Source organism: Alosa alosa, chromosome 1 (assembly GCF_017589495.1).
Source record: "Alosa alosa isolate M-15738 ecotype Scorff River chromosome 1, AALO_Geno_1.1, whole genome shotgun sequence".
Classification (NCBI taxonomy): Eukaryota; Metazoa; Chordata; class Actinopteri; order Clupeiformes; family Clupeidae; genus Alosa; species Alosa alosa.
This window is the reverse complement of record NC_063189.1, coordinates 28,343,303-28,357,571: the sequence shown is the minus strand read 5'-3', so window position 1 is coordinate 28,357,571 and position 14,269 is coordinate 28,343,303. Positions and strand designations below refer to the sequence as shown.

Below are 14,269 nucleotides of genomic sequence, written 5' to 3'. Positions count from 1 at the left end.
GGGTCTTTGGGGGAAGGTCAATCGGGTGTAATAATGGCTAGTGGGTTTTGGTCGGTTGCACCACAGTGACAGGTCCACATCCACCCTCTTTATGACCTCTTCTACCATCCATCCATGGAGGTGAGGTGCTGTTATTTACTGCAGCTGTGACGGGGGTAGGCTTACTGTTCGTGACTAAATTCAAGATGGCGTCGAACGGTAAAATTCCTTAAGGTACTGTCTGTATAAATCGTCTTGAACTTTTTCAAAGTTCTCCATGTCTTGTTTTAAATGTCAAGGCCCTCGGAAGTCTACCAATGAAGTATGGAGCTACTTTGGAGCTACTTTTTTTTGTAAATGGTGTAAAACAGTGATTTATTTGCATGGCTAGGCCGATGCCCGAGGCACCACAACGAAACACTGTTGGTAGCATTGGCTAACTAGCGCCAGATTTCTGAGTGCAGGGGACAAGCCGAGGTGAGCTATGAGACATACGTTCACACTCGGTATCATGTTTCAACACACTTTAGGTCAAAATCACACCGGAATTATCCTTTAAGGATCTTCATTAAACTTGCCATACTTATTCCCTGATAAGGTACTTAATGTATGTGGGGTCAAGTTTACATGTGGTCACACTTAAAATACAGTATTTAGACAATATTATGACTCTCAAAGAGGTTTAGGGATATTCATCAAACTAGAACCGTTCATCACTTTAAAGATTACATGCTAATTAGATGCCATATAACATGAATTGAGGCATGTGCCACCTTCCATATTTTGTCGCACTAAAGGAAAGGTAAGGTAATTCGACCACCTAAATGAGATTTCTTTGAAGCCTACACCCTATCACAGTATTGCAAGGATTCATTAAACTGTCACGTTTGCTATTATTCACGCTGGGGTTGGAGGAGCTGGTAGGGGGACGGTTGGTAAGTGTTTTTTAACAGTCTTCTGTAATAAACTCGGGGTTCACTAACTACGTTGTTGGTGCTTCGTTTTATGTGTAGGGACCCTGAGCAAGCTACTGACGAGGTTTGGTGCTGTTTGAACAATATTACTGGTTAAACAATTCTATCTGGGAAGCGTTTGGCTCACCGCCCTTAGCTAATCCTCTGTTCAGCGTACCGGGGCAAGCTCTGTAGTGGTAGCCTGACTCTCGCCAGATGAATTTCGTTCCGCCTAGCTCACATCCATCTGGGATCGCTTCCGTTGAGAGTGATTTCGGCACCAGATTTTATGGTACAGCCAATCAGGACGCAGAGTTTCATAGATGTGACGGAGTGTCGAAGCGACTGTGAGACTGTTCTCAGCGTCACAGGTTGGCTTCGATGTGAGTGGTTGAAGTAGCACGTCAATAGATGATGGACAAGTGGCTTATCCAATCATATGCAAGGATTTTTGATTAGGCCCAGCCTTCTGAAACACCACTCCAATGGATCGATCCCAGATGGATGAGTGGAGCTAGGCGGAACGAAATTCACCTGGCAAGAGTCAGGTTACTGTAGTGGTTGATCAATGAAAAATTCTCCACGATTTATTTGGTGTGTTTTCATGCAGAAAAAGACCCCGGGGTCAATTTTCGTCAGAGTTACAATTTAATATGAGTTAAAATTTCTGATATCATCATGATTTGCTAACACATGATTTGGATGTCATTGTGGTTAATTGAGATGTCTTTACATTGTATTTGATTTTCATTGTCCTCTTAGATTGGTTATCTTCTTAGACTATGTTTGTCTGCTTATTGTATTTCAATGGATAAGATAATGCCATCAGTTAACTGTTATGAACTCTCCAAAGTTATTTATTTAATTGCCTCTTCAAATTGAACAGGATAATAGAAAAGCCGATATGCATGCCACATGTACAGCAACAACTTGTCTTGATAACAGCTTTTCTAATTACTGACCATTATTTGTAGTAGTGCAGGGAGTAAAAAAAGCAACAACACGTTGGCGTTGATGATCCTTAACAGTCTGCTTCAAACAAATAGCTTACTCAGACTAACACTGAGTCACGTAGTATAGTGAGTCACATTCCACTCTACAACTGAGGGGATATAACTGCTGGCCAGAAAAAATTGCAATAGCAAGCTCTACCACCCCCACAAACCACTGGGTATATCGAAAACCTCCAAAAGCATCCGCGGCATTTGATTTGGTAGGCTACCTGTTACACCAAGAATGAATTTTAGGCTGAACTCTAAACATATGTCATCGGATTGAATTTAAACACAAGTACCGCTTTAGTAGGCTATTGTGACACATGCAATATTAGCAGTACTGCGTTGACATAAGCTTACGCATTGAGGTTATGGCTAGGGAACCTGCTGAGCATCGTGTGCTTCAATTTCAGCAAACTTTGGTGAGTGTTCCCAACCGATGCGAGTATAGAGCTACAGTACGTGACTAACGAATTTATAAACTGATCTGAACAGTTTGTTGGCAGGTTTTTCATAAACATTGGCTCTGGACAACGGCAAGCTTCGCCAATACGTCGTTATTACGACGACTGCGTTGCCCACTCTTTCACGAGGCGCTGGTCAATCTCATTGAACAGCGGGATAAAGCTCAAGGTTGTTAGTGTCACAAATATCTGTGGCTTTGTGTGTATGTGGGTATATGCTGTGTGCTATTGTGTCAAAACCGCACTCAATCGTGACTATTAAGTGTATTCAGTGAGAAAGCAACACACAGCAAAAGCGATTTCTAATAGAATGGAAAGCCTTTACGATTTCTAATCGAATGGAAAGCCTGGCAACGTTAAATTGTGAGAGGCGTTTGTGGCTGTCCAGCATGAATGCTGTGGAGAAGGATGTTGAAATGAGAGCTGCGTAAATGGTTACTTTCATGAGCAAGTGATAAGAGACACACACTCTTGCACTACCACCCCTCCCTTTTTCCTTTGGTTTTTTACAGATGGACTAAATGTGGATCCTTTCTGAATATTAATGGACTCATGCACCAGTTTTCCCCAATTCTGTCACTATGGGATTGACAGCTGTACCCTGGAGCACTTCCCAGCAATATCTTCATAGACAGACGGTGAGATGGAGACAGACAGAGGTCTGGGGTGTAAATCTGAGGGGTTTTGACAATGCAGTTCAATTAGGCTACAATTCCCAATTCAATATTCAGCAGTAACACAAAATCTGTTAGGATTTAAAGTATTAAATTGCAAAAAGAATAATAATAACTGATGTTTCTCATTGATGATATACTGATATTCTGTGGCTGACGGTGCAAAACTTTCCGGACATTGGAGACCAATATGCTTGACATTGTTGGAATGCTATCTTTAGACCGAACATGCCAGCAGGACAGAAGTACTCTTTACACTTTCTCAGTGCAGTGAAGCATTCACATAGTTTCTCATGGTTAGATGGTTAGATTATGTGAATTAGAAAGCCTTGTCTTTGTGTTTTATGTGGATTTGTTTTTTGTTATCCTACCAATCATTAAACTGGTCTCCCATGACCTTTCGTGTGATTGGTTCTAGTGTGTGAGGCAGATGTGTAAGGCCACTGTGTGTTGCATGTGCTGCAGTTCATATGAGCATTCTAACTGTGTCGAGGAGTGTCCAGCAATGGGCAAGAATCAGGTAGCACCTGCAAAGAACAGCACAACTGTTCACAATGCAATGTGGATTTTAGTATGGACACGAATGTGTGAAATTTTCTGGTGCCTGGTTTTCCTTATCGGTGCGAAGATCAATAGATGTTATATATAAAATGGTGGCTGGTGGTGTGTCTCCAGGCGTGCTGTCTCCCTGAATCCTTCACTCTGGCAGGGATTGAGCAGCTTGCAGATCGATTGCCTTATCATTCACTCTGTTTGCTTCAACTTCATTACAGGGTGCCACTGAAAATCCTCTCTGTCATTTGTATGGAAGTCTGCCCATTTGGCTGAACTGCTGTGTGTTTTTTTTAAATATATTTTTGCACCTTGTTTTTTGCCATGGTTTGTGTACTGTATTTAAATATTGTAACACTGTCTAGTCCAACGCTAGTGTTTGGGCCTATGTCTCTTGAATGCGCATGGTCTTGAGACCTACCAAACCTACCAACAGTAGTAAAGCTGGTCATTTTGTGACCAGCACACCCACACACACATACACACAAGTGTAATTTTTACCTTGTTGAAGAATGCACGGCTTTAGCCCAACAGACACACTTTCTTAGATTTACCACCCAACACACAAACGTGTGACCATGCATGCAGTGTGCTATAGATGAAGGCTATAGGTGCTATTGCTTCAGGTTGGTGTATATAGGAAATCCTTTGAGGTCCGTCATAGGTCAGAGTAATTGAACTCAAAGTCAAAGTCAAAGTCTGCTTTATTGTCAATTTCTTCACATGCCAAGACATACAAAGAGATCGAAATTACGTTTCTTACTATCCCACGGTGGAGACAAGACATATTTTACCAATTAAGTCCACAGACAAACATAACATTCAAGTAAACAACAAAAAGTAAATAAGAAGGCACATACAATGAAGAAATAAGAGCAGCAAAATTGGGTTGAAATTGTGCAATTGTGCATAGACAGTCAATATAATAGTGCAAAGAACTGTGATTGGTTTTCAGCGCATGGAACCAGTGGGAGGCTTTCGCCTTATACAGTCTACCCATGTCATTGACATTTGCAAATGCAGTGTGGAGTTGTCCGTGGTACTGAAATGCATCTGTGAAAATGCAGTGTCCTCCTCATTCAGAGGTAGTATGCATTTGTATTCGGTTTCTGGTGTGTTCTGACAATATGGTGAAAAAAGGTAAATTGTTATTTAAATGTTTAGCCTATCTTTGAAAAACTGAAATAAAAATGTAGGCAAAGTCCAACAGGGTAAAGTTAGTTTTGGGTTGGATATGTATTTATATTTCCATAAGCCAGCAATGATAATGAGTAGGAATGAGGCATATCCCTGCAATAACCAATGTGAAACTAACTTTATCAGTGAGAAGATACGTCATCTTGGCTGTTTCAAACACGAAACTACGGGATTTCCCAACATGTTAAACAAGGCAAAAAAAGAAATATTATAAATAATTGTCCCTAACAGTAAAAATGATCAGCCCAAGAGTCAAAGGAATTAATCTTGCCGCTCAAATGCCAATTAAAAAGAAGATCTCTCCATTTTGGAGTTGAGTGTCCTTAAAGCTTCACTGAAACCGACACTATGCTCTGACAGAACAACATAAATCAGCCAGAAAAAACCCCGCACTTCTACCTTCACCTAGAGCCTGTTATTTGTTTTGCAAAAATCCACAGCTCCCGGTTCTTCTGGTCCAATCAGAGCAGGGCTGTGTGAGGTCTGACTGTCAATCACAGTCTGGTGCCTGGTATGCACTGACGAGCACAAACTCGATGAGAGGGTGCTCGGTGGTAGCGGAAGGGGAGGGGCATGAGAGTTGTAAACATTCAAAATTTTGTCCCCTCAATCTGTCAGACTTGCCAACTGCAGCTTTAAATAAGGTAAAGTCTGGAAAAGCAAAGTGCTTAGAACGAACAAAAAAAATTAGAAAGCAAACAAATCTTTAGGCCCTTTGAAGCCAACATTAGGAGACTTTTAATGTTAACCAAACGACAGATGTAGTTTAAGCATGGAGTAGCCTACTTATCTAATAATTCTGTGGAGCTATTGCTAGTTTAGGCTACCTCCCATGAACAGAAGAAGATGAAAATAATCCAATCCATATGCTGTTATATCCAAATCAACCCATATGCTATTTCCCAACCAAGAATAAGCATGGACATTTTAGGCTATGGGAATCCGTAATGTTTTGCAATTAAGCTACTAGAATGTGCTAGAATAAATCATTCTAAAATCTGATAAACATTCAGTGCGCACAGCACCAGCGCCAAATAGCCTTGGTGAAGGCTAGGCCTATGTGGCATTGGTGTTGCGCGTACTGAATGTTGATCAAAATGTAGAATTACTTTCTGACGAACATTCAATGTGCGCATTATTTTATTAATAATAATAATAATAATAATAATAATAATAATAATAATAATAATAATAATACATTTCATTTGTAGAGCGCTTTATCATGTACTCAAAGCACTGAACATTGTAGGGTAAAAAGGGAGACAAGGAGAATAAAATAAAAATTGGGAGGCACACAAAAAGTGTACAGGCAGTCGCACGTGTGGATAGAAGCAGACATATGCCAGTACAATTAAAAGTGAGTAGAGAGCAATTTAAAAGGACAATAAAAGAAGGTCTATGTAGATTATATGTTAAAAGCTATCCTAAACAGATGGGTTTTGAGGGGAGACTTGAAGCAGTCGACACTGGCAGCAGATCTGATCTGCTAAGGCAGAGCATTCCACAGGCGGGGGGCCACTGAGGAAAATTCTCGGTCGCCCATGGAGCGGAGTCGGGTTTGGGGGATAGTGAGGAGGCCATGATCAGAGGAATGCAGGGCACATGTAGGACAGTAGGGGTGCAGGAGCTCAGACAGGTATGTGGGGACAGAGCAATGTAGGGCCTTGAAGGTAAGGAGGAGGACTTTGAAGTCAATCCTCAGTGGGATAGGGAGCCAGTGGAGGTCTTGCAACACAGGGGTGATGTCATGTCTGGAAGGGGTAGATGTAAGCAACCGCGCAGGTGAATTTTGGACATGTTGAAGCCTGTTGAGTGAGAGGGGAGACCACTGAAGAGGGCATTGCAGTAGTCTAGGCGGGAGGAGATAAGGGCATGTATTACACGCTCAATGTCAGAGCGGGAGAGGAGTGGGCGAATCCTTGCTATGTTTTTGAGATGGAAGAATGATGATTGCCGGGTTTTGTTGATGTGAGATTCAAATGAGAGGGTGGAGTTAAGGAGGACACCTAGGCTTTTGACATGGGTGGAGGCTGTGACGGTGGGGTCATCGATGGTAAGGCTGATGTCTTTGCGCCTGGCAGCGGTGCTTTGCCGGTGCTATGCCCGAAAATAGTTTCAAATCTAAATTGGTCTAGTAAATCTCTTTGTGTTAATTTGCATTGATATTTCTATTTATTGTATTCGATGTGAATATACAGGTTACGAGAAATAATTATAAAAAATCTTGAGTTATTTTATTCACTTTTGCAACGACATGCTAGCTGGAATCGCCGGATTACAGCGACTACGCTAAGCTAACGCCAACCGGGCCGTAAATGAAACTTTGCTCGAAGTATCACCAGGGTCTCTACACATGAACTCGAGCATTGAGAACATTGTTTGTGTACAGAGTTTTACTACTTACTGTAGACGCCCCAGGCTCAACGGACTTTATGGCCCTGATCCACTCTTTTGACCTTGAACTGCCTACCTACTCACAAAGCTGGCAAAGACCTTGATTTGACCCTCACTCGGAACTACACCACAGACACCCTCATGGTGACGCCTCTCCATCTTTCCGACCACTGCTGCTAAGACGGCTTTCTACAATGACAGCGCCAACAGACACTCAGAACCTTTTCTCAACCTTCAAATCACTACTCAACCCTCAGCCACCTCCTGCTCCATCCAGTCTTACTGCGGATACCCTACCCTCATTTTTTACAAAGCTTGTACAAAGTACAAAGTTGCGGCAATCAGCAGTCAATTCTCTACATGCGACAGACTCAAATATTGCACTTCTACAACCTCTGGCGGTTGCTGGAACATCTTTTTCAGCATCTTTCTCTGGCATGTTTCCAACAGCGTTCAAAACGCCCTGGGTAACACCGTTATGTAAACTTTATTTGTATAGAAGCTAGGCCCCCTTCTCTTTGCTATCCACACCACCTCTTTGGGACAGATTATCCGTTCGCATGGCTTCTCATACCACTGCTATGCAAATGACACATCGCTCTATTTGTCCTTTCCACCTGATGACCCCTTGGTCTCAGCACGGATCTCGGATTGCCTCTCAGACATATCTACATGGATGAAGGCACACCTCCAGCTAAACCTCTCAAAAACTGAACTGCTGGTCCTCCCAGCTAAACCTACCATACATCATGACATCAACATCAAAATTTACTCGCTGTCTGTTGCACCTCCCAGGGCTGCAAGAAATTTACGAGTCGTTCTAGACAACCAACTAACCTTCTCCGATCATGTTGCCTTGGTCACCCAGTCGTGCCGTTTCGCACTGTACAACATACGGCTACACTGGCTATCTATGGCCGCCCGCATCAAATTCAAGTACCTAACGCTTGCCTATAAAGTAGTCTCCGGTTTTGCTCCCGCCTACTTGAATGCCCTCATACGGGCATATGCTACCTCCCGACCGTTGCGCTCCTCAGATGAACGACGTCTAGCTCTGCCACCGGTCCTTTCAGGCCAATCTAAACTTTTTTCATCTGTTGTTCCTCGTTGGTGGAACGCACTACCAGTTCCTAGAGCAGGGACATCCCTCTCCATCTTCAAAAAATTCCTGAAGACCCAGCTCTTCAGAGAACATCTCCCCTCGTAGCACTACTTACAACTAGTCTTGCTGATCCTAGCACTTACCACCTGACTAGAACAGCACTCACTGCACTTATTCTTATTGTAGCTTTTTAAATTGTCCTAGAATTGTTGAGAGCTTAAACTGTTTACTATGTTGTCAGTCGCTTTGGCTAAAAATGCGTCAGCCAAATGTAATGTATTGTAATAATGTCATGTACTTAAAAGAAAGGTTTTGAACAACTCACTTTAACAGTTGTTTTTTCCGCTTGCCGCCATCTTGCCAGTGAAGAGCCGGCTATGTGGTGGTTGCCCTGTTCAAAAAGTTGCCCCACCTATCACGCATTCTTGGCAATTCTTGACAATCTCAGAGACTTCCAAATGAAATGTCAGTATACCAAGTACAGAGTTTGAAGTCATTATTTTAAGACAATAGAACTACATTGGGTTGCTTTAATCTCACATTCTGTGGCTCTCAATTGGTTCAGTGGTTAGTTTGTAAGTTCAGTTATAGCTTTTTTTTGTGGGCAGCCGTGGCCCACTGGTTAGCACTCTGGACTTGTAACCGGAGGGTTGCCGGTTCGAGCCCCAACCAGTGGGCCGCGGCTGAAGTGCCCTTGAGCAAGGCACCTAACCCCTCACTGCTTCCCGAGCGCCGCCGTTAAAGCAGCTCACTGGCAGGTCAGCAAAGTTGATCTGTTGACTGTTTGCAGATTTATGGCATGTCTCATAGGCAGAGAAAAGCTGTGGCTCTCAAACACTGTCCACTTAATCAATAGAGCAGAGTGTTCATTGTCAGAGTCAGTGTATGAAGGAATAGATTAAATAGACAGATATGGAAGGTTTGCAAAGTGATTTCATTCTCCCTTTATAGAAAGTATTTTGAAAATACAGTATTTCATTTTGATACATGGGCATGGCTACTGTATTTTGTAGTTTTTTTTTATACAATTTGATACACAAATGAGGGTATTTGATATTTCATTTCATGTATATATTATATTTGATGTGTTTTTGCCCATTCCTGCATACGATACAGGACTGTGCATTGTGCATGGTATGGAGGAAGGTGGCACATGTTTCAACTTATGTTAACTCTAGAGGGTGTAGACTTTAAGAAAAGCTTTTAGATAGATAGATATATAGATAGATACATTATTCATCCCAAGGGAAATTTTAGGCATCCAGTCACGTAGACAATCATAACACAACAATAACAGACATGTAAACACATATATGTCACATGCATAAACATCACTCATAGAAATGTGAAGAGTTAACAAATTGTGAAGTGATTACAAAGGTCTGATATGGACTGACCAAGTGATGCAATGACCATGATAAGGTGCTATGGTAGAGTGTGTGCAATGGTGGTAGAGCAAAAATGAGCTTGTTTATTATACAAATTAATATATAAATATTAACAATGACTATGAAAAGACAAGAATGTACACATAATAAAATTGCTTGACAAACAAGAAAGAAAAAATATACTTTAAGAAGAATATATAACAGGGAATAAGTTATAAGACGTAGATGTTCTGGCCACAGTCCAGATTGTGTAGGAGGGCTAATATAGCCTATAAGACAGTCAGGAGAGACAGGCTCATGCTGAAAAGTCCATTTCTCCCCTCCCCTTTTGTGTGGTATTGAAGAGTTGGATGGCCCTGGGTACAAAGGACCTCCTCAACCTGTCTGTTGAGCATGACAGTGATTGAAGTCTGCCAATGAACATGCTCCTCTGTTTAATGAACATGCTGAGCAGTGGGTGGCGGTCATTGTCCATGATCACCAGCATCCTACTCATGGCCCGTTACTCTGCAGTTGTTGTTGTGACTCCAGCTCAATGCCAACAATGCTAGAGGACTAATACTGTATTTTAAGAGTGGCCATATGTGACCTTGACCTTTGACCCACCATACATTGAATACTTGTATGTTTCAGTTCATCAGACCCTTGTAGTGAAAATAAGGGAGATTTCCTGAGTTTCTCACCCAAAATACAGAAAAATGTCAACATTGCATCCCTTCCGTTTTCTCTGGGTTTCTCACATATTTTTACCCTTTTCCCGCTGTCCCTTATTTTAATACATACTCTCATAACATTAGCCCTACCATTGGACTTGTCTGTCTCTGTAATGTTGTCCTGTTGCCACCCCCTTGCCCTTCCAGCGAAACTGGTGTTTTTTAAATCATCATTTTGCTTGCTTGAAGGTGACCTTATGTTAGCCTATCTAAGATAACAGCGTGGTTGTTGTGAGAGCACGATTTGACGCCAATCTGTAAGCAAAGTCACGTTAGACCTAGCTTCACACATCGTTTAGTTTAGTGCAGCAGTTTTGTAGTCTCGATTCTTGCGGTCAGCAGAGGGATAGCAACAGAAAGACGAATGTTGAAATGTTCCCGTATTTTGGGTGAGAAACCCAAACTGCCGTTCCTGTGGACTGGCTGCATGCATGCGACAGAGTTGATGCGGACTACTGTGAAGCAGATGTCGGGGTCAGCCCTCTCAGATTTAGGTGGCCAAGGCTGCGCCTGCTGAAGCAGATGGCCGCTAAGTCTGGCTACCTGTATGAGTCATGACTCATACGCGGATGGCTGCGTAATAAAGGGAAAATATTGAAATTCCAGGGTATGTGTGTAATGCCTGCTCTGCCTTTCTTTCTTTCTTCCCTTTCTTTCTTTCTTCCCTTTCTTTCTTTCTGTCCCTCCTGTGCATGTGAATCTTCAGTCTCTGTCTCTTTCTGTGTGTGTGTGTGCGTGAGTTTGTGTGCATATGTGTATAATGGTGACATGGGGCAACATTTTGAGCAGTGCTGCTGAACAACCACATAACCAGCTCAATGTGTTCTGATGGGATGGTCGTGATAAACTGCCTATTGATGATTAACCCTTAGAACCCGATTGACGCAAAGTGCATCAAAAAACACACCTTTTCTTCTCTGTTAAACGTCCCACATACTTGACGCACCCGACCAGTAGCGCGACAATGTGACGTCACAGAAGCGGCGTAACCATTTATACTCGCGCGTGGTGGTCGCAACACTAGTTGCAATATTCTCCTGAACAGAGGTGTCGCTGTTGTGAAAAGACTAACATTAACTACTTACACAGCAGAAGAAGCTGCCGTAAGAAACACCAGTACCTAGCCTCTGTGATGGTACTTCAGACTTTGGTTGCTACTATTCACAACTACCATCATCATTATCATGTAGTTTCCTAGGTGTGTGCACAGGTAGATAGATAGATAGATAGATAGATGGATATATAGATAGGTACTTTAGTCATCCCGAGGGAAATTTTAATAATTTAAACAGTTTAGTTAGCTGGCTAGCTAGCTAGCAGCTGGCTGAGTTTGTGTAATTTCCTGAAGTGGAAAGAGATTTTGTTAAGGCCTTAATAGATATCCTTTGTTTGAAAATAAATCGTTTCTATTCTTTCCTCTTAATTCCATGTGTTGCAACTCTCACTGGTAACTTTGTTAACTTATCCAGCAAACTATTAAAAATTCACGACTGTAACAAAACACTACAACTCGCTTGCCCTCGAACTAGTCCATCTTCCTGTTTCCGCCTTTGTCGCTTTCGTCTGAAAAAAAAAAATGAGTGGTGCGCCACCGTGTGCTACACGGCCAAAACCCTGGCGCGCCAGAGAGATCTACGTCATTTTGACGTCACATTGTCGCGCTACCGGTCGGGTGCGTCAGGTATGTAGAAGCCATTACATTGCTCCGCGACTGTTCATCACAACGAGATAAAACCTTTATTTTATGACAGAGAAGAAGTGGGGCTTTCCAAAGAGACTACGTGTCTGTACGACCAAGTATGAAAAAAAAAAAAAAATCATGAAATTAAATCAAATTGCATCATATTTACAGTCTATACTTCTCTCGCTTCACCTGCGCACCCATTACTCTCGTTTGAATTACTCGCGAACCCGTGATCGCATAGATATGGCAAGCATATCAGATGAAAGAGGATAAACAGGGCTATCCATTGGTACCATGGATATCGATCTTTCTGGCTTATAAAAACAGACGAAGTGACTGCAAAATATTAACGTCATGTACACAAACCAACGCTGCACACCCATTACTCTCGGAGTAATTACTTTCAAGGGACCCGCGATCGGATATATATGCCACGTATGTTAGATGAAAGAGGAGACACAGAGCTATCATTTGATACCAAATGCATCCTTCTGTGTTATAAAACAGACGAAGTGACAGCAAAATAATAACTGCATATAGCTGGACTTACCCCACGTTTTTGTCTGTTTTTGTGGCAAAGCATGTTTATAATCCAACGCCATCATGTGTTTCTCTATGGCAAAACATGTTCATAATCCGGTTTTGAGATCCTAGCAAATTCCTGCATGGCATCCAATTCAAGGCTCACATTGCATCCCAATTTGTTCAACAAAGAAACACTTTTTTTGCCTTTACTTTGTTCATGGCAATGCAGTAAAAAGTTGAGAATCATCATGAGAGCATACACCATAGTCACACATGCTAACAGGCAAACTTGGGTCAAGTCAGGTCAGATCAGTTCGTGTCACAGATATGGAACGCAGAATGGTCATTTTTCATCGCTAAATAAAAAACGGCATTTATTTCCGTAAATCACACACCACATATTTCTGTAAATTGCTCAGCCCCAGAGTATCCCTCCAACATGGCAATTATATTGCCCGTTTCAGGACAGTCTGCCCTACACACACATGAAATGCATGTAGAGCATATACAGGTCAAAATATAAGAATTTTTATAATATGATTTTTATATTTTAATTCTTTAAAAATCAAAATTAAATCAATGCTAGTACTAATACATGACATGATGGCAGATCTGGATAGCCTAGACTCTGCTGAAAAAAACAATATGTAATATGTGTGTGTGGCACTTACAATGACCAGAATAAATCCTTATGAATAAAGGTAGTGAAAATGCCCTAAAAACAGCTTAGGGTTCTAAGGGTTAAAGTTCTGCAGAAAAAAATGTTGCCCAATATCACTGGGAATCAGGGCTGATGTGATGACAGATTAGTAACTTGTAGGTTGCTCACACATGCAATATAGGCCGGGAGCCAGGTCCACTCCTCAGGATGTTTTTTGATACCTTTTTTCACTATTATTTCCTATTATCTTATACCTTGGGCCATCACAAGTTGATAATGACCACCCCCAACTCGGCCCCGTTTGGTCTCAGGGGCCAAAAAAACCCTTTTTGTGAAAAGCTTTTGGCGGAATGATGTAATTGTTAATATTAAGGTACTGCAGCTACATAAATGGTCATATAACCCTCAAATTTTGCATGGTGTATCCTGACACATAGGGGAAACTAGCAAAAAAGATTCTGGGGATTGCTGCCTTTTTGCTGTCAAATATCACACTCAACATACCCCAAAAGACAAAAAAATGTCTGTCCACCTGACAAGTGCCAGTGCCGACAATGGGCCTTGCCGGTGAGTTGCAAGGCCCATTTGCTACTGTTTCTTTTGCAGCACTTTGGTTGCTGCAGTGGTGGAGTGCAGTAAAGTGGCTAACGATATAGATATAGATACAGTGCAAATCCGTCATTCGTGGCCAACTGGAGGGTGTGTGCAAAGCAGGCAATGGAAATCCAGAGCACTCTGGTGTGACTGTTGGCAGCAACAATATTGGCCGCGTTGTCAGGAACGCATGCAATAACTCGGTCTTCAAGTCCCCACTGCTCTACAGCTCCATTCATTTTCTCAGCGAGGTGGTCAGCTGTATGCCGGCCTGACAGGCTTTCTGTGAGCAAGTCCGCTTTTGCCAGTTTTGTTATTTGCCAGTCATCACTGATGTAGTGGCAAGTGATGGTGATGAAGCTCTCAGCTGTTAATGCGGTCCAGCAGTTAGAGC

The 14,269-nt window shown here is 42.1% G+C and overlaps 1 protein-coding gene across 4 annotated transcripts in view; it reads left to right on the top strand.

Moving 5' to 3' along the window:
* The window catches only part of clcn2a (chloride channel, voltage-sensitive 2a), a 123,631-nt gene that overhangs the window by 32,399 nt on the left and 76,963 nt on the right, over positions 1-14,269 (top strand). The window contains exon 4 of one of the 4 annotated variants that reach the window (XM_048246655.1): positions 2,904-3,029. The exons of 1 other annotated variant lie outside the window; for it this stretch is intronic. In XM_048246655.1, the coding sequence (XP_048102612.1) occupies positions 2,973-3,029 (57 nt within the window). In that variant the 5' untranslated portion in view covers positions 2,904-2,972. Of the gene's footprint in view, positions 1-1,997; positions 2,350-2,903; positions 3,030-14,269 lie in introns of those variants that run through there. 2 more of the 4 variants (XM_048246662.1, XM_048246679.1) reach the window with 2 other exon arrangements.